The sequence below is a fragment of the Lagenorhynchus albirostris genome, chromosome 20 (genome assembly GCF_949774975.1).
Source record: "Lagenorhynchus albirostris chromosome 20, mLagAlb1.1, whole genome shotgun sequence".
Taxonomy (NCBI): domain Eukaryota; kingdom Metazoa; phylum Chordata; class Mammalia; order Artiodactyla; family Delphinidae; genus Lagenorhynchus; species Lagenorhynchus albirostris.
The window spans coordinates 13,585,422-13,609,271 of NC_083114.1; the positions used below are offsets into that span (position 1 = coordinate 13,585,422).

General features: G+C 43.7%; 1 protein-coding gene and 1 long non-coding RNA gene across 6 annotated transcripts in view; one reads left to right on the forward strand and one right to left on the reverse strand.

Annotated features, from left to right (window-relative positions):
* LOC132511789 (uncharacterized) overlaps positions 1–23,850 on the forward strand; it is a 26,128-nt gene continuing 2,278 nt past the window's right edge. The window contains exons 1-6 of one of the 4 annotated variants that reach the window (XR_009537742.1): positions 1–130; positions 19,042–19,156; positions 19,988–20,162; positions 20,844–21,112; positions 21,869–21,942; positions 22,205–22,304. This is a non-coding gene — a long non-coding RNA (uncharacterized LOC132511789). Of the gene's footprint in view, positions 131–18,119; positions 19,157–19,987; positions 20,163–20,843; positions 21,113–21,868; positions 21,943–22,204; positions 22,305–23,850 lie in introns of those variants that run through there. The other 3 variants (XR_009537741.1, XR_009537743.1, XR_009537744.1) reach the window with 3 other exon arrangements.
* The window catches only part of DOC2B (double C2 domain beta), a 23,916-nt gene continuing 22,863 nt past the window's right edge, over positions 22,798–23,850 (reverse strand). Inside the window, exons 8-9 of one of the 2 annotated variants that reach the window (XM_060135398.1) lie at positions 23,733–23,829; positions 22,798–23,150 (exon numbers count right to left, since the gene is read on the reverse strand). In XM_060135398.1, the coding sequence (XP_059991381.1) occupies positions 23,014–23,150; positions 23,733–23,829 (234 nt within the window). In that variant the 3' untranslated portion in view covers positions 22,798–23,013. Of the gene's footprint in view, positions 23,830–23,850 lie in introns of both variants that reach the window. The other variant, XM_060135396.1, reaches the window with a different exon arrangement.

The window sequence follows — 23,850 nt, forward strand, 5'->3', positions numbered from 1 at the left end:
CTGAAAGTTCTGGAGTGATGAAATGTAAATAGCACCAAAAGTTTTTCTTCTGTGGCAAAATAGAAGAGATGGATGGTCCTAATAGATCTTCAAGAAGGAATGGAAGAACACTTGAAATGGTAATATGAAGGTACGTTATAAAAGACTTATTTCTCACTTTCTTTGAAAATCTTACAAGTGTTTAAAGCAAAATTATAACTATATTGTGGGATTGATTATGTGGGCGCATCATACATATGGTAACTATAGCATTAAGAGGCAGCCAAGGGATGGTAAATGGATACATTTTATTGTAAATTTCTTGTATTTTACTTGAAGTGATACAATATGAATTCTCAGACCTTGAGAGGTTGAGAATATATATGGTAATACTTAGGGCAAGCACTATATAGAAATAATGCAAAGAGGTATAGCTAAAAGTCAGTAGATAACAAAGATGGAATTCTAAAAATTATTTATTTAATCCAAAAGAAAGCAGGAGAGGACAAGAGCAGTTGTGCTCCCAAGTCTTCTCTCAGGGAGAGGTTGAAAGCTCAGTAAGACTTAATTTTGAGATTTGGGAACTTGTATTAGGTGTTTTTTTTGTGTGGCTGGAAAATTCTCGGCAGTGTTGACATTTGGAAATGAATCTTCTGAGGAATTCACAGAATTGTTCTGCAGATTATATTATGTTGTGCTTGAAATGTTAAAGTCAGCTTTTAAAAATATGCCCAGGGCTTCCCTGGTGGCGCAGTGGTTGAGAGTCCGCCTGCCGATGGAGGGGACGTGGGTTTGTGCCCTGGTCCGGGAAGATCCCACATGCCGCGGAGCGGCTGGGCCCGTGAGCCATGGCCGCTGAGCCTGCGCATCCGGAGCCTGTGCTCCGCAACGGGAGAGGCCACAGCAGTGAGAGGCCCGCGTACTGCAAAAAAAAAAAAAAGCCCAATAATTTTCTCATTTAAAAGTCTCTTTGCTGACTGAACTGACATTTCGGCTGCCACCCATTGCTAGTGAGACAATTTGCAATTTGATTTCAGTTGGGTAACTGCCTGATAAAAATTAATAGTCTTCAGAGGAACATGACAATCTAGAGTCCCATTCTTTATAATAACATGGATACAATCCAAAACTACTCAGCACGTGAAAAAACAGGTAAACGTGACCCATACTCAAGAGAAAATCAATAGAGATTATCCCTGAGAAGACCCAGATAAGTAAATTAGCAAAGTCTTACTGTTGTTCTTCCACCATAGCAGATAAGAATTTTAAAGCTTCTAGTGTAACTGTGTTCAAGGATGAAAGGGAAAATATGTGCAAATTAAAAGGGGAAATTTCAGTAGAAATACTGTAATTATAATAAAGAACCAAGTGGACGTTTTGGAACTATAAAAAATACAGTGTCTTGGGAAAAAATAAAAGTTAAAAGGGAATTCCCTGGTGGTCCAGTAGTTAGGAATCAGCGCTTCCACTGCCTGGGGCCCAGGTTCAATTCCTGGTCAGGGAACTAAGATCCCACAAGCTGCACAGTGCAGCCAAAAAAAAAAAAAAGAAAGTTAAAAAATACAATATCTGAAATAAAAATTCACTGGATGGGCTTCACAGCAGAATAAGGAAAATAACAGAAGGATTCGTGAACCTGAAGTTAACTCAGTAGAAAGCAAAAGATTAAAAAAAAAAGAGTACAGCCTCAGGGGAACCTGTGAGATAGTATACACATCAAAAGGTCTCGCATATGTGTAAATGTAGTTCCAGAAGGAGAGAAGAGAAAAAAATGGGATGGGAGAGAATTCCTTGGTTGTCCAGTGGTTTGGACTGTGCGTTCTCACCGCCAAGGGCCAAGGTTTGTTTCCTGGTCGGGGAACTAAAATCCCACGGGCTGCATGGTGTGGCCAAAAAAAAAGAAGAAAAAAGAAAAAAATGGGATGGGAAAAGTATGCAAAGAATGACTAAATTTTTTTCACATTTTGTGGAAGACAAATATATAACAAGTCCAGTGAAAATAAGAAAAATACAAAGAAAATGAATACTTGCTCACATTATAATCACACTGCTGAAAAATCGATAAACATTGAAAACAGCATGCACGTATGTTGACAAATGGACAAATCATATACAAGCGAGTATCACTTCAAATCACTGACTTTTCATTCGAAATAACAGAAGCCAGAGAACAGCAATATTAAAGTGCTCAAAGAAGAAAAAAGCCAGCCCAGAATTCTATACTGCTGAAAACATCTGTCAAGAATGAGAGTGAAATAAAGATATTTTCAGATAAAAGAAAACTAAAAATTATTTGGGAGCAGATTTTAACAGTAGGGAATGCTGAATAAAGTTCTTCAGGCTGAGAGGAGATGATATCAGAAGTGAAGATATTTAAGGAGTGAGTGTTTAAAAGAGTAATATAGAAATACTACTTCTTTAAGAGAGCATATGACTGTTGAAAGCAAAAATTGTAACGTACTTTGGGGTTAATAGCGTGTAGCTGTAATAAATATGACACCAATAGCGTAAGTACAAGAACTGATACACTGGAGGGGTTCAACAGAAGGTTTGAGCAGGCAGAAGAAACAATGAACTTTTGAAGATAAGGCAATTAAAATTATTTAGTCTTTACTTCCCTGGTGGTGCAGTGGTTAAGAATCTATCTACCAATGCAGGGGACATGGGTTCGAGCCCTGGCCCGGGAAGATCCCACACGCTGTGGAGCAGCTAAGCCTGTGTACCACAACTACTAAGCCCGCGTAGTACAACTACTGAAGCCTGCGCACCTAGAGCCCGTGCTTTGCAACAAGAGAAGCCACTGCAATGAGAAGCCTGCACACAGCAACGAAGAGTAGCCCCACTCGCCGCAACTAGAGAAAGCCCGTGTGCAGCAACGAAGACCCAATGCAGCCATAAAAAAATAAATTTATATATTAAAAAAAATTCAGTCTTAGGAGCGTATAGAAAAAAGAATGAAGAAAAATTAGTAGAGCTTGAGGGACATGTGGGATACCATCAGACATACCAACATATGTGTATTGGAATCCCAGAAGAAGAGGAAAAAGGGAAAGGGCCAGAAAAATCATTTGAAGAAATAATGGCCTCAAGCTTTACAAATCTGAGGAAAGACATGAATATACATGTGCAAGAAGCTCAGTGAACTCCAAGCAGGATAAACCCCAAGAGATCAAATTGCTGAAATCCGAAGACCAAGAGAATTTGAAATAGGAAGAGAGAACTGATTCATCAGTGTAAGGGATCCTCAGTAAGATTAGCAGCTGATTTTTCTTTAGGAACCGTAGAGGCAAGAAGTCAATGGGATGACATATTTAAAGTCCTGAAAGAAAAAACTGTCAAGCAAGAAATCTATCTCTGGCAAAACTGTTCTTCAAGAAGGAAGGAGAAATTAAGACATTCCTAGATAAACAAAAACAGGGAATTTATCACCAGTAGACCTGCCCTACAGGAAGAGCTAAAGGGAGGTCTTCAGGCTGAAGTGAAAGGACGGTAATTCACAGCCACACAAGAAAATAAAGAACACTGGAAAAGGTAACTAGTAGGTAAATATAAAAGTTAGTGCTATTGTACTTTAGATATGGTTTGTAACTTCTCTTCCTTTTATATGATTTAATAGGCAAAAACATAAAACAATAATTATGAATACATGCAAATGGGCATTCAATGTACAAGAGATGTCATCTGTACCAAAAACAGTATAAAGCGGAGGGACAGGTTTTTGATTAAAATGTGTATTTCTGAAACTAAGTTGGTGTTATTCAAAGTAGGTTGTTAGTAACCCTCAAGGTAACCACTATAAAAATAACTTAAAAATATATAGGAAAGGAAAGAAGGGAATCAAAATGGTACACTACAAAAGATTACATATACATTTGAAAAAGCAGTAATGGTGAAATTGAGGAACGAAAACCATAGAAGATATATAGAAAGCAAATAGAAGTAAATCCTGTATCAATAATCATGTTAAATATATGTGGATTCTTCTTTCTTTTTTTTGTTGCACTGCACAGCTTGTGGAATCTTAGTTCCCTGACCAGGGGTTGAACTCAGGCCCTCTGCAGTGAAAGTGCAGAGTCGTAACCACTGGACTGCCAGGGAATTCCCATAAATGAAAGTGGATTTAACTCTTCTGTTAAAAGGCAGAGATTGACAGATTGGATTAAAAAATCCAGTAGGACCTATATATGCGCCACCTATAGAAGACTCACTTCAGGTATAAGGACACAAAAGAGAATGAAAATAAAATAAAAGGATGGAAAAAGATAATCCCTGCAGATAGTAACCATAAGAGAATTGGGATGGCTACATTATTGTCAGAATAAATAGAACTTAAATATAAAAAGATTACAAGAGACAAAGGACATTATATGTTCATAAAAGTTTCAATATAACTAGAAGATATAACATTTATAAACACATGCACCTAACAAATGAGCCCCAAAATATATGAAGCAAAAATTGACAGAATTGATGGGAAATAGACAGTTCTACAGTAATAGATGGAGACTTCAATACCCCCTTTCAGTAATAGATAGTAGAACCAGGAAGATCAATAAGGAAATAGAGAATTGGAACAACACTATAAAGCAATTAGACCTAACCAACTAACCACAGGAGAATACACATTCTTCTAAAGTACATATGGAACTCATGGGATAGACCATATATTAGGTAACAAAGCCTTAAGAAATTTAACAAGATTTCAATCATACCAATAACCTTCAAGCACAATGGAATGAAACTAGAAATCAATAACAGAAGGAAAACTGGAAAATTCACAAGCATGTGGATTTTAACACTATTATGCAACCAATGGGTCAAAGAAGAAATCACAAGGGAAAATAGAATACACCTTGAGATGAATGAAAATGAAAAGACAACATACCAAAATGTAAGAAATGAAGGAACTGCAGTGCTATGAAGGGAATTTATCGCTGTAAATGCATACGTTAAAAAAAAAAGATGACACCATGAATTGCTTCTTCAAAAAGATTTAAAAAATTGACAAACCTTTACCTACATTGACTAAGAAAAAGAAGACTCTAATAACTAAAATCAGAAATGAAGGAGGACATTACCAATTTTACAGAAATAAAAAGGACTATGAGGGTACTGTGGACAACTGTACACCATCAACTTGGATAATCTAGATGAAATGGATAAATTCTTAGAAACATACAACCTACCATGGCTGATTCATGAAAAAATAGAAAATCTGAACAGACTTACAACTTGTAAGGAAATTGAATCAGTAATTAAAAATTTCCTAACAACAACAACAAAAGCCCTGGACCACATTGTTTCACTGGTATATTTTACCAAAGATTTAAAGAAGAATTAACACTAGTCTTTCTCAAACTCTTCCATAAAATTGAAGGGGAGGGAATACTTCCTAATTCATTCTATGAGGACAGTATGACTCTGGTACCAAATCCAGACAAAGAAACTAAAAACTACAGATAATATTTCTTATGAATATTGATGTAATAATCCTTAGGAAAATACTAGCATACTAATTTGAGCCTCACATTAAACGGATTATACATCATGACAAGTTAGGTTTTTTCCTGGAATACAAAGATGGCTCAGCACATGAAAATCAGTTATATACAAAACCCCAAATAACCCAATTAAAAAATGGTCAGAAGACCCGAATCAGTGTTTTTCCAAAGAGGGTATGCATATGGCCAACAGGCACATGAAAAGATGCTCAACGTGCTAATCATCAGGGAAATGCAAGTCAAAACCACAATGAGACATCACCTTACATCTGTCAGAATGGCTATCATCAAAAGAACACAAGTGTTGGAGACGATTTTGAGAAAAGGGAACCCTCTTAAACTGTAGTTGGAAATGTAAATTGGTGCAGCCACTGTGGAAAATGGTATGGAGGTTTCTCAAAAAGCTAAAAGTAGAATTACCATATTATCCAGCAATTCTACTCCTGGGTATATATCCGAAAGAAGCAAAAACACTAATTTGAAACCCTTATGTTCATAGGAGTATTATTTACAAATGCCAAGATATGGAGGTATCCTAAATGTCCATCAGCAGATGATGGATAAAGAAAATGTGGTACACACACGCACACACACGCAATGGAATACTACTCAGCCATAGAAAAGAATATAATTTTGCCACTTGCAACAACATGGATGGACTTGGAGGGTATTATGCCAAATGAAGTAAGTCAGAGAAAGACAAATATTGTATGATATCACTTATCTGTGGAATCTAAAAAATACAACAAACTAGTGAATATAACAAAAACACAGGGCTTCCCTGGTGGCGCAGTAGTTAAGAATCCACCTGCCAGTGCAGGGGACATGGGTTTGAGCCCCAGTCTGGGAAGATCCCACATGCTGCGGAGCAACTAAACCCATGCGCAACTACGGAGCCTGCGCTCTAGAGCCTGTGAGCCTCAACTACTGAAGCCCGTGTAGCTAGATCCCATGCTCCACAACAAGAGAACCCACTGCAATGAGAAGCCTGCACACTGTGACGAAGAGTATCCCCCACTTGCTGCAACTAGAGAAAGCCCACACACAACAATGAAGACCCAATGCAGCCAAAAATAAGTAAATTAAAAAAAAAAAAGAAAAAGAGACTCACAGATACAGAGAACAAATTAGTGGTTACCAGTGGGGAGAGGGAAAGCAGGAAAGGCAATATAGGGGCAGGGGATTAAGAGGTACAAACCATTATGTATAAAATAACTTACAAGGATATATCATACAACACAGGGAATATAGCCAATATTTTATAACTATAAATGGAGCATAACCTTTAAAATTTGTGAATCACAATATTATACACTTGTAAAATATATAATATTGTACATCAACTATACTTCTATTTAAAAAATCACAAAGAAAATCAATCAGTATAATACTCCACACTCACAGGATGAAAGAAAAATACCTTCGGTTGATGGAGACAAAGCAGTTGACAACATTTAACACTCTTTAATGATAAAAAAGAAAAAAATCAGTAAAATAGGAATGGAAGGAAACTACAACATAATAAGAGCAAAGGTGAAAGACTAAAAACTTTTCCCCTGAGGTCAGGAACAAGACAAGGATGCCCTTTTTTGCCATTTATTTATTTCTTCCTTTTTTTTTTTTTTTTTTTTTTTTAAAGCCACGTGGCATGTGGAAATCTTAGTTCCCAGACCAGGGATTGAACCCGCACCCCCTGCACTGGAAGGCAAAGTCTTAACCACTGGACCACCAGGGAAGTCCCTGTTTTTTTGCCATTTCTGTTCAACACTGGAAGACAAGTGTATTGGAAGTTTTAGCCAGAGCAGTTAGTCAAGAAAAATGAAATAAAAGGCATCTAATTTGGAAAGGAGAAATAAAATTACCTCTGTGTACAGATGACATGATCTTTTTAAAAAAATTTTTATTGGAGTATAAAAAGTTGATTTACAATGGCAGATGACATGATCTTATATTGGAAAGCCCTAAAAATTCCACAAAAAAATTGTGAGAGCTAATAAACCAATTCACCAAAGCTGCATGTTACAAAATCAACATACAAAAATAAGTTGCATTCCTATAAAGTAGCAATGAACAATCTGACAAGGAAATTAAGAAGACAGTTCTACTTACAATTGCATAAAAGAGAATCAAGTACTTAGGAATAAGTTTAAGAAGAGTGTGAGGGACTTCCCTGGTGGCCAGTGTTTAAGAATCTGCCTGCCAATGCAGGGGACATGGGTTCGATCCCTGGTCTGGGAAGCTCCCACATACCGCAGAGCAACTAAGTCCATGAGCCACAACTACTGAGCCTGTGCTCTAGAGCCCTTGAGCCCTAGAGCCAGCGTGCCGCAACTACTGAGCCTACATGCTGCAATTACTGAAGCTCACGTGCCTAGAGCCTGTGCTCCTTAACAAAAGCAGCCACCTCAATGAGAAGCCCATGCACCGCAACAAAGAGTAGCCCCCAAGAGTAGCCCCCGCTCGCCGCAACTAGAGAAAGCCCATGCACAGCAACGAAGACCCAACGCAGACAAAAAAAAAAAAAAGTGTGAAAGACTTGTACATTGAAAACTATAAATATTGCTGAAAGAAATTGAAGACAAATAAATGGAAGACATCTCCTTTTCATGGATTGGAAGACTTAATGTTACAGAGTCAATATTATCCAAGGTGATTTCCAGATACAATCCAATCCCTGTTAATATTCCAGTGTCTTCTTTTTTTTTCTGTATAAGTAGAAAAACCCATTCTAAAATCCATATGGAATCTCAAGGGACTCGGAATAGCCATAACAATTCTGAAAAAGAAGAAAAACTTGGAGAAATCAAGAATCCCTGATTTCAAAATTTAATACAAAGCTACAGTAATCAAAACACTATGCTGCTGGCATAAGGACAGCCCTATATAGACCCATGGAATAGAATAGAGAGCCCAGAAATAAGCCTTCACAGGTATGGTCAGTTGGTTTTCAAAAAGGGTGCCAGACAGTTCAGTGGGAAAAGGACAATCTTTTCAACAAATGTTGCTGGGAAAACTGGATATCCCCATGCAAAAGAATGAAGTTGGAACTTTACCACATATTATACAGAGAAATTAATCCAAAACGAATGAAAATCATAAACTTAAGAGCTAAAACTATAAAACTCTTAGAAGAAAACATAGGCGAAAACCATGACATTGAATTTGGCAATGATATCTTAGATATGACAGCAAAAGTACAGGAACAAAAGAAAAAATAAATTGCTCTTCATCAAAATAAGAACTTTTGCACATCGAAGGACACTATCAAGAGAGTAAAAAAACAATTAATGGAATGAGAGAAACTATTTGTAAATAATATATCTGATAAAGGATCGATATCCAGAACATATAAAGAACCTCTACAACTCAACAGAAAAACAACTCAATTCAGAAATGAGCCAAGGAGTTGAATGGACATTTCTCCAAAGAAGGTATACAAATGACCAATAAGCAGATGAAAAGATGCTCACTCAACATAACCAGTCATGAGGGAAATGCAAATCAAAACTGCAATGAGGGGCTTCCCTGGTGGCGCAGTGGTTGAGAGTCTGCCTGCCGATGCAGGGGACACTGGTTCGTGCCCCGGTCCAGGAAGATCCCACATGCCGTGGAGCGGCTGGGCCCGTGAGCCATGGCCGCTGAGCCTGCACGTCCGGAGCCTGTGCTCCGCAATGGGAGAGGCCACAACAGTAAGAGGCCCGCGTACCACAAAAAAAACAAAAACAAAAACAAAAAACTGCAATGAGATACCACTCCACACCCGTTAGGATGGCTATTATGATAACAGAAAACAAGAAGTTTTGGTGAAGATGTGGAGAAAATGGAACCCTTCTGCATTGCTGGTAGAAGTGTATTATGTTGTAGCTGCTATATGGAAAAGTTTTTGATTCCTCAAAAAGTTAAACGTAGCTTTACCATATGTTTTAACAATTCTCTTAAGGTATATACCCAAAAGAATTGAAAACTGGACTCAGATATTTGAATAAAAGTGTTCCTAGCAGCATTACTCACAATAGCCAAAAGGTGGAATCAACCCAAGTGTTCATCAAAAGATGAATGGATAACCACAATGTGATATATTAATACAATGTAATGTTATTTAGCCATAAAAAGGAACAAAGTTCTCATACATGATACATCATGGAGGAAACTTAGAAATATCCTGAAATAAACCAGACATAAAATGACAAATATTATGTGATGCCAATTATATGAGGTACCTAGAATAGGCAATTTCACAGAGACAGAAAGTGAAATAGAGGATACCAAGAGCTGGGGTAAGGGGGAAATGGGAAGTTACTGTTTAATGGATACAGAGTTTCCGTTTGGGATGATGAAAAAGTTCTGGAAATAGTGTTGATGGTTGCACTACATCGTAATATACTTAATGGCACTGAATTGTAAACTTATAAATAGTTAAAATGATAGATTTTATGTATGTTTTACCACAGTGAAAACATTGACAATGAAAAGGATTGCATCTGCACTAAATTTTAATCCTTTGTTCCCTTCACTTTCTGTCACACATTTCCATGATACCTGTGTTCATAATTAAAAATGGGAACAGCTGCGTGATATTCTAGCCTTCAGATGGACCATAATGGAATTTATTCCCTCTTTGTTGATCACTTAGGTCATTTTCTTGTTTTTTTAGTGTTTGCTCTTGGCTGTTTATACTAGCTTTTTCTGTTTGAATGGTTGCTGTCCTAGGATACTTTGGCACTGCTCTTTGGCTTCCTTTCTTTCCCACTGGCATCTCTCCTTCCTCATTTCCCACTGGCTCAGGGACTTCTTGTGAAAGACACATTTGACCCTGTGTGCCTTGCCCACAGGCATGGTTTTATCCTGTGACCTCACCCTTGGGCTCTCTGACCCAAGGAGGTGAGTCATAACCTGGACTAAGTTGTTTCTGTCCAGAGAAGCTAAACTAAGAGTCAGAAAACATTCTTTGGTACCTATGGAGACCCAAGTTGAAAGCCACTCCAACCTGGTGCTAGGCTACTATTTTGGATGATTTATGTGTTGTTGAATCATCTGAGAAAGTGAGTGTGCTGAGAGAGGCAGTAGGATGGAGGAGAGTGCAGAGTAGTGGAGAGGAGGCTTTGAGAGATCTTGGTTTCTCAGTTTTCTGTTTCCCATAATGCAGTAAATTCACATTGGCTCACAGCTCCTGGGAAGCCACACAAGTGCTCCCCAGTTAGTTCCACATCTTCTCCAGATAAGAGATCTCACCTGGCTGTGGCCAGGAAACCCACAGAGGGGAATTGGGGCTTGTGGCAGATGGGAATCCATTGGGCAAAGATGAGTGCTGCATTCAGTCGAGACTGACAGCAAGGGCCATGAGGGTGAGCCCTGGATAATCTTCCTCAGCAGAGTGAGACCCTGCTAGTTTTTGGAGTTTGGTGGTGAGTGGGACCTAACTTGCAAGGGACCTGGTGGGACCTGAGAGTCTTCTACCAGGTCTGGCAACACCATCTCCCTCATCTAGCTGTGTAGTATAGAAATAGGGTATGGACTGTGGAGCTACAAGTCTTCAAATACCAGTTCTACCCCTTAATTATCCTTGGGCATCCTCCACTGTTCCTCAGTTTTCCCATCTGTAAAATGGGGATTGAGATATAATTATGAGGATTAGATGAGTATAACATGTAGAGCAGTCAGCATATCTTACTGAGATATGCAGTATATAGATATGCTGTGTGTAGATATGCACTCTATATATGGGTGTTATTGCTGCTGATATTGCAATTCTGGCACCTCCTGTCTGGTCAGTTATTTTCTTCGTGTCCTTAAGGACTCCTTTGTTTTTGGCCGAGCCACTCGGCATATGGGATCTTACTTCCCTGACCAGAGATCGAACCTGAGCCCCCTTCAGTGGAAGCGTGTAGTCTTAACCACTGGACCACCAGGGAGGTCCCAAGGATTCCCTTCACATTGAAGTCGCACAGGAACAAATTGCCTGCCCCCAAATAGTCCTTCTCCTTTTCCCTCCTCTTGTGCTTGTAGGGGCAGATGTGTGGGGTTGCTGCCTTTAGTGTGGTGGAATATTTAGGGGGAGAGCAGAGTCCACCATAGCCTCTGCTGGTGCTGGAGCACCCTGGAGATTTGGGGGCTGTCCAGGGTGCCCTTTTGAGGAAACAATGCCCTGACCAGGCCTCAGTGTCCATGGAGGGTGGTCCCACTCCCAGAAGAGCACGTCTGCCCACGTTCCAACTGTCACCTGTCCCTGTCTCATGCATCCCAGGGACCTTTCACAGCCTCTGCGCCTTATGTTAGTTTTGCCACCAGTGCCCCACCTCCATCTCCAGACTTGTTCTGTACAGTTTTCCTGACCAGGAGATGATCTGTTCTAACAGTCCCATAAAGAGCCTAACACATTGCCTGTTCATGCCCCAATGAATCTTAGTGATCAGGATGTTTACTACAACCCTGGCTGCACGGGGCCATGAGTCTGCTTCCTTGTGCCCATTGCTGCTGGCCATGGATGTGGGGACATGACCCTCCTGGTGTGATTTGTTTCTAGATCCCCCTTCAGTCCCTGCCTGGAGCACTCTCCCCCACCACTGGATAATAAGGAAAGCCATATCTTCTGCCCATCCTGGGGTGCCACCTCCCCTGGGGCTCTGAGTATGCAGTGGAGCTGGCCTTCCTCACCCCTGCCTGTTTTCTCGGCCCTTCCCAGGCCCATTTCTGCAACCATTCCCTTCTTTTCCTCCTTAGTCCCCCTTAGCCCTCTTCCTTTCTCTTTCTCTTCCTCCTTTCACTCTTTTTTTCTTTTTCTGTTTTTTAATTGAAGTATAGTTGATTTACAATATTGTGTTTGTTTCAGGTGTACAGCATAGTACCTTAGTATTTTTGCAGATTATATTCCATCATAGGTTATTGCAAGATAATGCTTATAATTCCCTGAGCTGTACAGTATATCCTTGTTGCGTCTTTATTTTATATATTGCAGTTTGTATCTGTTAATCCCATACTCCTAATTTGTCCTTCCCCCTTCCCCCTCCCCCTTGGTAACCACAAGTTTTCTCTGTGAGTCTGTTTCTGTTTTGCATATACATTCATTTGTATTATTATCATTATTTTTTGTTGCGCCACACAGCATGTAGGATCTTAGTTCCCTAACTAGGGATCGAACCCACGCCCCTTGCAGTGGAAGTGTGGAGTCTTAACCACTGGACTGCAGGGAAGTCCCCATTTGTATTATTTTTTAGATTCCACATATAAGTTATATCCTATAGTATTTACCTTTCTCTGTCTGACTTATTTCACTAAGCATAATATTCTCTAGGTCCATCCATGTTGCTGCAAATGGCAGTATTTTATTCTTTTTATGGCTGAGTAATATTCCATATATATACGGTGTATATATATACACCACATCTTCTTAATCCAGTCATCCATTGATGGACACTTGGGTTGCTTCCATGTCTTGGCTATTATAAATGGTGCTGCTGTGAACATTGGGGTGATCTTTTCGAATTAATGTTTTCATTTTTTATGGATATATACCCAGGAGTGGAATTGCTGGATCTGTTTTTAGTTTTTTAGTTGTTTTTATTTCCCATCAGGGAAGTACCTTCTGCCCATGTTTTGATCAGATTGTTCTTTTTGATATTGAGTTGTATGAGTTGTCTTTATGTTGGATATAACCTCTTGTCAGTTGCATCATTTGAAAATATTTTCTCCCATTCTGTAGATTGTCTTTTCATTTTGATGATGGTTTCCTTTGCTGTGCAAAAATTTTTAAGTTTAATTAGGTCTCATTTGTTTATTTTTGCTTTTATGTCTTTTGCTGTCGGAGACTGATCCAAGAAAATATTGCTACGATTTATGTCAGAGAGTTCTGCCCATGTTCTCTTCTAGGAGTCTTATAGTTTCAGGTCTTACATTTAGGTCTGTAAACCATTTTGAGTTTATTTTTGTATATGGTATGGGAGAATGTTCTAATATCATTGTTTTACATGCAGCTCTCCAGGTTTCTCTGCACCACTTGTTGAAGAAACTGTCCTTTCTCCATTATATATTCTTGCCTCCTTTATTGTAGATTAATTGACTGTAGGTATGTGGGTTTATTTCTGGCCTCTCTATTCTGCTCCATTGAACTGTGTCTGTTTTTGTGTCAATACCATGATGCTTTGATTACTGGAGCTTTGTAAGTATAGTCTGAAGTCTCCGGTTTTGTTCTTTTATCTCAGGATTGCTTTGGCAATTGGGGGTCTTGTGTGGTTCCATATAAATTTTAGGATTGTTTGTTCTAGTTCTGTGAAAAATGTCATGGGTATTTTGATGGGGATTGCATTAAATCTGTAGATTGCTTTGGGTAGTATGGTCATTTTAATTATATTAATTCTTCCAATACAGGAGCACAGGATAAATTTCCATTTCTTTGAATCATTTTCAATTTCTTTCATCAGTGTTTTATAGTTTTCAGAGTATAGATCTTTCACACCCTTGGTTAAATTTATTCCTAGGTATTTTATTTATTTTTGATGTGATTTCAAGTGAGATTTTTTAAAAACTTCCTTTCTGATGTTTCATTATTTGTGTGTAGAAACGCAACAGATTTCTATATATTACTCTTATATCTTGCAACCTTGCTGAATTCATTTATTAATTCTAATAGTTTATTTTTAGGTGGAGACTTTAGGGTTCCTTATATAAAGTATCATGTCATGTGCAAATAGTGACAGTTTTGCCTCTTTCCTTACAACTTTGATACCTTTTATTTCTTTTTCTTGTCTGATTGCTGTGGCTAAGACTTCTAATACTACGCTAAAAGAAGCAGTGAGAGTGGGCATCGTTGTCTTGTTCCTGAATTTAGAGGAAATGCTTTCCTCTAAGTTTTTCCTCTAAGTTTTTCAGAGTGGTCTGTTGTATCATTTAAGACCTCTGTTGCCTTATTTTGTTTTTTGTCTGCATGATCTGTCCATTGATGTCAGTAGGGTGTTAAAATCTCCTACTATTATTGTCAATTTCTCCCTTTGTGTCTGTTAGTATTTGCTTTATATAGTTAGGTGTTCCTGTATTGGGTACCTATATGTTAATGAGTATAATATCCTCTTCTTGTATTCATCCCTTTTTCATTATATAATGCTGTTCTTTGTCTTTTGTTATAGCCTTTTTTTAAAAATTATTCTTTTATTTTTTAAAATTTATTTTACTTATTTTTTTGGCTGCATTGGGTCTTTGTTGATGCACGGGGGCTTTCTCTAGTTGCGGCGAGCAGGGGCTACTCTTCGTTGTGGTGTGCGTGCTTCTCATTGTGGTGGCTTGTCGTTGCGGGGCATGGGCTCTAGGTGCGTGGGTGTTAGTAGTTGTGGCACGTGAGCTCAGTGGTTGTGGCTCACGGGCTCTTGAGCGCAGGCTCAGTAGTTGTGGTGCATGGGTTTAGTTGCTCCACAGCACGTGGGATCTTCCCAGACCAGGGCTTGAACCGATGTCTCCTGCATTGGCAAGCGGATTCTTAACCACTGAGCCACCAGGGAAGTCCGTAGCCTTTGTTTTAAAGTCTATTTTGTCTGACATGAGTGTCACTACCCCTGCTTTTTTGTTGTTTCTATTTGCATGAAATATCTTTTATCATCCCCTCACTTTGTCTTTTTTTTTTTTATAATTTATTTGGCTGCGTTGGGTCTTAGTTGTGGCACGTGGGCTCTTCACTGTGGCACGCAGGATCTTTTGTTGCTGCACGTGGGCTTCTCTAGTTGCGGCGTGTGGGCTTAATAGTTGTGGTGTGCGGGCTTAGTTGCCCTGTGGCATGTGGGATCTTAGTTCCCTGACCAGGGATAGAACCAGCGTCCCCTGCATTGGAAGGCAGATTTTTTTTTCTTTTTTAAAAATTATTTATTTATTTATTTATTCTTATTTTTGGCTGCATTGGGTCTTTGTTGCTATGCACAGGCTTTCTCTTAGTTGCAGCGAGTCGGGGCTACTCTTCATTGCAGTGTGCGGGCTTCTCATTGCGGTGGCTTCTCTTGTGCGGAGCACGGGCTCTAGGTGCACAGGCTTCAGTAGTTGTGGCTTGCAGGCTCTAGAGTGCAGGCTCAGTAGTTGCGGTGCACGGGCTTAGTTGCTCCATGGCATGTGGGATCTTCCCAGACCAGGGCTTGAACCCGTGTCCCCTGCATTGACAGGCAAGATTCTTAATCACTGCGCCACCAGGGAAGCCCCTTATTGTAGGTTTTTGACTTGTGGTTACCATGGGGTTCATACATATTGACCCGTAATTATATCTAATTGTTTTAAACTGATAATTATTTAAGTTTAAACATTCTAAAAGATCTACATATTTTGCTCCTCTCCCCCACATTTTGAGTTTTTGATATTTTATACCTTTGTGCTTATCCCTTTACTGTTTATTGTGGTTGCTTTTTAAAATTAAAAAAAAGTCTAAGTACTGGCTTATTTAAGTGATCTTTAATCCTTACTATATATCTGCCTTGCCTATTGGGATTTTCCCTTTCCTATAGATTCTTCTTTTCCATTTAGAGTAGACCCTTTAACGTTTCTTTTTTTTTTTTTTTTTTTGCGGTACGCGGGCCTCTCACTGTTGTGGCCTCTCCCGTTGCGGAGCACAGGCTCCGGATGCACAGGCTCAGCGGCCATGGCTCACGGGCCCAGCTGCTCTGTGGCATGTGGGATCTTCCCGGACCGGGGCACAAACCCGCGTCCCCTGCATTGGCAGGTGGACTCTCAACCACTGTGCCACCAGGGAAGCCCTCAACCTTTCTTTTAGGGTAGGTAGGTTTAGTATTGCTGAATTCTTTTAGTTTCTGCTTGTCGGAGAAATTCTTTTCTTCTCTTCTAAATGATAATCTTGCTGGATAGAGTATCCTAGGTTGCAGGATTTTCCCTTTTAGGGCTTTGAATGTATTATGCCACTTCCTTCTGCCCTGCAAAGTTTCTCCAGAGAAATGAGCTGATAGCCTTGTGGGGATTCCCTTGTATATGACTCTCTGTTTTTCTCCTGCTGCCTTTAGAATTCTCTCTTTGTATCTTTAATTTTGCCATTTTAATTATGATATGTCTTGGTGTGGGCCGGTTTGGGCTCATCTTGTTTGGCACTCTCTGCTTCCTGAAATTGGATATGTTTCCCTCTTTAGGTTTGGGACGTTTCCAGCCATAATTTCTTCAAGTACATTTTTGATCCCTTTCTCTCTTCTTTTTCTGGAACCCCTATAATGTGAATATTGGCACATTTTATATTCCATAGATCTTGTATGTTGTTTTCTCCCTCTCTCCCTCCCCCCCTTCTTCTTTCTTCTGTTCTTATTGGGTGATTTCTGTTATTCTATCCTCCAGATCACTTATGCATTCTTCTGTGTCATTTAGTCTGCTATTCATTGCTTCTAGAGTGCTTTTTATCTCGGAGATTGAATTATCAGTTTTTGATTGGGTCTTTTAAATTTCTAGTTCCTTGGTAGAATGATCTGTGCTTACCTCTACTGTCTTAATTCAGTTAGCATTTTTATTACCAACTTTTGGAATTCATTGTCTATTGATTATCTCTTTTTCATTATTTATTTCTTCAGGGGTTTTCTCTTGCTCTTGGAGTTGAGAGTAGTTCCTCTGCGTTTTCATTTTACTTAACTTTCTCTGTCTGTGAATTTAGGTGCAACAGTTATCTGTTATGGTCTTGAAGGGGTGTTTTTATGTGGGAACATCCCTGTGTAGACTGTGTGCGCCTACCATCTTTGGTGTGTGGGTTGAACTTGATGTGGATGCCAGCCCACTACTTTTCTCAGGATGTGATGACAACTACCACCTTGATAGGGGGGTACGGCTGGCGTTGGAGGAGCCAAAGACTGTGCAGGGTGTGAGGCGAGACTTCCTGTCTCCTCACTGGCCACAGCCGCCCTGTTGGGTGGGGTCTGCTCCCAAGCTGCTGGAGTGGAAGCCCTGAGGGTCGGGCTGGAGCTGGCTCTGTTCCCTTCAAGTGTGGTTTTCCCCACACTGGAACCTTTGCCCCGAAGGAGGGGAGTGCTGAAATAAGCAGGGTTTGTGTGCTTAGAGATGTCCAATGTGCTGCTTGTGTAGGTATCTGCAGTCACGCTCAGAACCAGATCAGGGTTGTCTTTTCCCCTATTGCGGTGGTCTCAGCTCTAATGTAAGGTTGTGGCACGGAGTGGGTGGGGCTGGAGCGTTTGCTTGGGGATCATGGCATTGTGGTTGCAGGAATCGAAGTGGCTGCACTGTCCTGAGAAGTCTGGGCTACTTCTGTGGCGCTGAGTAAGCACCAGCAATGGCCGTCACTCAGCCTGTACCATACCCCAGGCCCGTGGGTCACCTCTGTGTCCCTAGATCGAGTCTTTTCCCAGGATGTGGCTGCCCTAGATTCAGCGCCAAGCTGTGGTGTGGAGTGAGTGGGGCCGGGGGTTCACTCAGCTTGGGTCAGAGAGTGTGGCAAGGTGACAGCTGCTAGGGCAGACCTCTCTCCGCCCTGTTTGGTGGCAAGCCAGCACTGCGTACTCCTCGCCAGTGCAGTCTAGGCTTCTCCAGCCTTTCTATGTGTCACAGCTGTTCTCCAGGCAGCCAAAGGGCCTTGCCTCCTCTGTATAAGACCGCAGGACTAGAATGCCCAGTCTGTCTCTCAACCTGCTCACTCCCCAGGGTGAATGTCCACCTGTATGATCTCCCTGTACCTCTTAGTTCCCTCCTGGGGGCACAGGTCTCGACCCGGTGCTTTTCTTCCCATCCTACCTGGGATGGGATTATGGGGGAATCTTCCTTGCAGCCTTGGTTGTAGAGGAGTCCTTCTGCCAGTTTCCACGTAGTTTTTGGTGAGAATTGTTCTACATGTAGATGTATTTTTTGATTTGCGGGGGGGAGGTGAGCTCTACATCCTCTTACTCTGCCATCTTGATCACCCTCCCACTCTCTTTCTCTCTCTTTCCTCCTCTCATTCTCTCCCTTTCCCTACTCAGGGAACTCTGTGGTACTTGGGGTCATTTCTCATCTGTACCCCAGAAGTCTTTGGAGCTAACAGGAGTTCTGTGCATATTCACTTGGGCTTGGACCCGTCATCTTCATAACCACATGCTCCAGACTCATGGACTTGGCTCCTTTCAAACAATGTCCATATTGGCAGCTTCATCCATTCATTCAACAAATACTTACTCGAGGCCTGCCCTACGCTCAGTCCTGGTCTGGGGTTACTGTGGTAAACAAGACAGGTGTGGCCCTTACTCTCATGAAGGTTAGTGAGGGGAGAAAGGAATGAGCAAATACACCAGGTGATTTTGATGGTAAGTGCCGTGAAGAAAAGAAAGCAGGCTGATGCGGGAGAAAGTGACTGAGGTTGTCAAGACAGGCCTCACAAAGAGGTGAGGCTCGAGACCTAGATGATCAGACTGCACCAGATCACCAGGCAGGTTTCTCTGTTGAAAATAACAGGATCCGACTCTAGTTAACGTAAGCAGAAAAGGAATGCACTGGAAGGGTACTGGGTACTTCAGAGAATGGGCGGAAGGCCTGGAAAATTAGGCCAGCACAGAGGCGGTTGCTAAGGGAGGTTGGCCAGAACACTGACCAAAATCATGCTACAGCTGTTTCTCGTTAGGACCCAGCCACCTCTGCTCTGGATACTGACCTCGAACCCTGGACCCACAGGCACACCACCACCAGAGGGACCTCCAAACTGGGCCTGATTACCGCAGACCACAGGTTGTTCACAGGTAAGCCAGGGTTGCTCCCATCTCACACAGAGTGAAAGCCACAGACTTTATAATGTCGTCCTTGATCCGGTCCCCCGTTCCCTATGCTCTCATCTACCCTCGTTTCCCCGCCCCAACCTGCTCCACCCACATCGCTCTCCTTGCAGTTCCTGTCACACCAAGCCTGCCCCCACCTCTAGGGGCACTGGCTGTTCCCTCCACTTGGAGCACTTCAAGTCTCCCCAGAACTCCTCCCTTGACCTCCTCCAAGTCTAAGCCCAAAAGTCACCTTCTCTGGAGGCCCACCACATCTCCCTATTTAAGCCCAGCCTCCCCTGCCCACAGGATTCCTTTATGCCTTTTTTTTCCCTTGTCATCTTTTAACATGTTATGTTTACTGTTCATTAGCTGTCTTGCTGATGAATCTGCCCCAGGTGCCTAGACCAGTGGGTGGCCTTGGAGTTAACACTCCACAGCTGTTGGTTGGATGTGTAGATGATAACATGGCATAAAATGTCTTGAGGCATAAGTTGAATCCTGGTCTGTCATTAACCAGCTGTGATTCTGCACAAATATTTTACCCATCTGTAACATGGGCACCTACCTCAAATGGATTCTTGGTGAAGAGTAAACGAGACAATGTGCAGAATAAGCCCTGGTTGCTGGGCTCGCGTTCTTTCCTCTTCACCCATTCAAATCTATTAAGATGAGTCTCCCAAGCCCATATGATCACAATGAACGTTTCCATTTACTTTGGATTATATGTCATTATAAATATTAACAAATAAGACTTAAAAAGGACACCTTCGGGTAGGTCAGACAAAAGTACAAAAATTGTGTGTGGGGCTGCAGTTTCAGGACTGTTTCTGCAGCCGTCACATGATAGCAAAACGGTGGTAAGCAGTGCACGAGTCTGCGTCGAAGACAGCCAGAGTCCATGCATCGGGAGGTTCTCTCGGTTGGAGAACGAACAAAGGGAGGACATGCTCGGGCCAGGAGATGCAGTTCCTCGCGCTCGCCACTAGAGGTCAGGAGGTTACCGCTTCAGGGTTGGAAGACGGGCCCGTGGGGGATCGGCTAGTGGTGGCGGTGGGTGCTGAGACTAGGCAGGGGGGTGGGGGTGGCGGTGGATGCCACACCTGGTGACCCCCTGGTTATTGACATCTGACTTTGGAATGACTTTGTTTTGTTTGGCGTCAAATTCACCGTCTTTGTGGGGCTGAGGGACCAGAGGAAAGATGCCAGCTTGGGGTCAAAGGGAGAGCTCACACTGTAGCTTCTCAAAGCGCCTTTTTCTCTAACAAACAGAGATAGAACCTGCAAGGGGTCCAGAACAGTGCCAGGGTCCTAGTGAAGGTTCTCCCTGGGAGGTCTTCTACCCAGTGCCCCATCCTCCACTCGGGCTAGCTGTCCAGGAGCCCCACCTCCCAGCCTGACTGTCCCTGTGGTCATCTGGGACCATGGTTAAGGACCAAATCTGCTCTTGCACAGTCTAGGGCAGTAGAAGGCCTTGGACTAGGTGCCAGGTGTCCTGGGTTCTTATCCCAACTGGGTCCTGTGTAGGCCCCTTCTGCTTGCTACTTCTGTGGCGCGAGTAAGTGGCGCTAAGTGGCCTTAGTTTCCCCATGGGTCTGACAAGGAAGTTGTACTAGGTGAGGCTCTAGGTGTACTTCTAACTTGGCCATTCAGCATTTCCGTGTGTTTACAGGGAATTCGTGAAGCTCCTCTCTGAATGAGAAACCTGCCCCCCACCCAAAAGGCAAAGCTAAGACGATAACCCAGAGTTCACCCAGACACAAGGTTCCTCATAAATAGACTCAGCCTCTCTGACTCTCCTTTCTCATCTGTCAGATGGCAGTTAAACCCATCTCACGGGGCTGTGAAGATTCATCAAGACGACAGTGGTTGTAAAACCCTTACCACACACAAAGCCTCCTTAGGGAAAACCAGGACTGCCTGACGAGCAAAGTTTGCCAGGTACTGTATGGGGGCTGGAGTCCTGTTTCCCCTGCAAAATGGAAAAAGGCTGATGGGCACTTGGTGGGATTCACATCATCACCCCAGACCTCAGATGGTAATGTGCTTTGTGTCTGCAGCATAAGGTCTAGCCCCAGTGCCCCTGTGAGCCTGTCTGCAGCATAAGGTCTAGCCCCAGTGCCCCTGTGAGCCCTGTACAAGCGTTGGTGTGGGTGTGGTGTCCAGAGCTCTGGGCTGGAGGTGGTGGGGCAGGGGCCATGGAACCTGGTCTGCCCCAGCTGTGGTAGGGCTGGAAGGCCTCAGGTAGATCACTTTCCCTCTCTGGGCTTTGTTTCCCATCAGTGCAGTGATGGGTTGAGCACAGAAATTCCTGGGTTCTGCATTTGTTCATCCAGTGTTCCTGAAGGCCCCTTAGTTGGCAGGAAAAGTTTGGGGCTTCAAGCCTGGGCCCAAGATTCTGATGCCCTCAACCCCTTCCTGGAGACCTTCACCCAGGGTGCAGGGGGCTCTCTCTTAGCTTCTGGAAGACAGAACCAGCCCTTCCCAGAAACAAGGCCCTGGACTGCTGCTGAGTACTCCTGAAAGGGATCTCAGTAGGGCTAGGATGCAGGGGCAGCCACCTGGGGCTCCCCACTTCCCAACCCTGAACCCAGAAGGGCCCTGGGTGGGGGAAGGGGAGAGGAGGGTAAGGACAAGGAGGACTTTTTGGTTCTTTTCACGCAAAGAAAAACAGACTCACTCTCTTCTTGACTGCAGCTGACCTGATGCTTAAGCTTGGAGCGAGAGGCAGGATCCATCCTCCAGCTTCCTCAGGAGGAGAAAGATCAAAGGTAGGAGAGCTGGGTCTGAGAACTGAACTTGACCGTGCAACAACATCAGTTTAAGCCACTCCTCCTATGTCTACAAGCCCAGTTGGCCTGGCAGCTAGGGGTGAGGTGGGAGCAGGACTGAGTGCCGTTGCCCCTGACAAGCCCTGCTCCCTCTCCCAGAGAGACCCTGGGTCCCAGACAGTGCCCCTGGCCCAAATCACCTTTCCCCTCCAGGCCTTGTATATGGTCCCACTGCTTACACTGCTCTTTCCCCTTTGCCTAGAAACTCCACTCACCCTTCAAGGCCTTGCTAAAGCATCACTTCCTCCAGGAACCCCTCCCTGCTCTTCCAGCCGAGTCAGCAGAGTCCACAGAATGTGTAGGTGGGTCAGGCTGGCCTTGGCATTCCTCACAACCCCATTGTAATGGTTTGTTTCCAGCTCCCTGACTAGATGGGGACCTCCCTGAGGGCAGGCCCAGGGTCTCATTCATCCCCAGGGGCCTGTGGGATCATTGAGTGAAGCGCTTGGCCTGTGCCCACGTTCACTGGGAGCTCCAGGATCTTTACCAGACTCCTGGCTCTCAGGTCAACTTTTCCCCCCAACCCAGTCATGCCAGAGATGAGCAGATGTAGTCAGAACCTCCTTTTGGGAATGAACTTTCTTCAGCGTCCTGTCTTGCCCCTGCCCAAAGTCTCCTTCTCTTACTGTCCCTCTCCCTGATGGTACCCCCGCTCTCTCAGCCTGGAGGCCCTTGCGACTCACTGCTGACCTCTAGTAGGGTCCTTGTCTTCTGGACAGCCCCATCTGCTTCCTCCGGGTGGCTGCTGAGGCCAGGGTCCTCTTCTTCCACCTCTGGCCCTCTCAGGCCCCGGGGGGGGCGAAAGCAGGCCCAGCTCTCTGCCCCCGCTGTCCCTCGGAGGGGCTGGGCCTTCATGGCCTCTAAGCGGGGGCTGCAGTGGCTCTGTGTCCAAGCAGGCGTCCTGGATCTCCCCAAACATGGGGGCGAGGCCCTTAGTGGCAGCTGAGGAAGCCCAGGGCCAGGCCTGTGCTGGGCCGGGCAGGGGTGGGTGCCGCGGGCAGGTGGGGTGGGTCAGTCGCTGAGCACGGCCCCCGGGAGCTCGTTGGTGAGCGTGTGCCAGCGCTCGATCCGCTTGTCCTTGTTCTTCAGGCAGTCAAACCAGTGCTTCAGGCGCTCGCCCTTGGCGTTGATGCCCAGAACCACGCCGCCTGCAGAGGGGAGCCGAGAGGCAGCCAGGACACGGTGACCTCTGACTCTCAGGGTCTCTGGAGCCAGTACCCCCTGGCACCCCTCCCAGACTTTGTGCTCCACGGCCAGACTCTCTTCCCTGCCCACCTGCTCTGAGGGTGGACCGTGGTCTGACTGCCACACTCTGGGAGCCCCCACTCCCCCAGTCAGGGCCCAGGGATCCTGCTCTTCCTTTACCCAGGACCAGAGCAGTACCTGCAGGGCAGCACAGGGGCTTGCGTTGGTGCCAGGGCAGCTCCACTGCACAGCCACCAAGCCCACCCCAAATGTGGGGCCACGAGGGCTCAGAGTCCAGCCTGAGGGGCTGACCATCATCACCTTTTACCCCTGCTCCACCACAGACTGCTGTGTGACTCGGCCAGGCCTCTTGCCCTCTCTGGGCCTCTTTCTCTGTCACATGGGGTCAGGCTGGATCATGTCTATGGCCCCAACTTTCCCCACAGGCCAGGAAGGCAGGACTGTGGCCTGATTCAGGGCCCCTGCCCTTTGCTGAACCCAGGATGGGCATGTTGCTAAAGAGCATTCCCATCGTGTCCTCTCACCAATGAAATCGTTGGATTTTCCAATGTCATAATCCCAAACGGTGATCTCCAGGGTCTTCTTGGCCAGGTCCCCGTGCTTAATCTCATAACAGAATTCCTGGTGGCCAGAAGGGGAGTG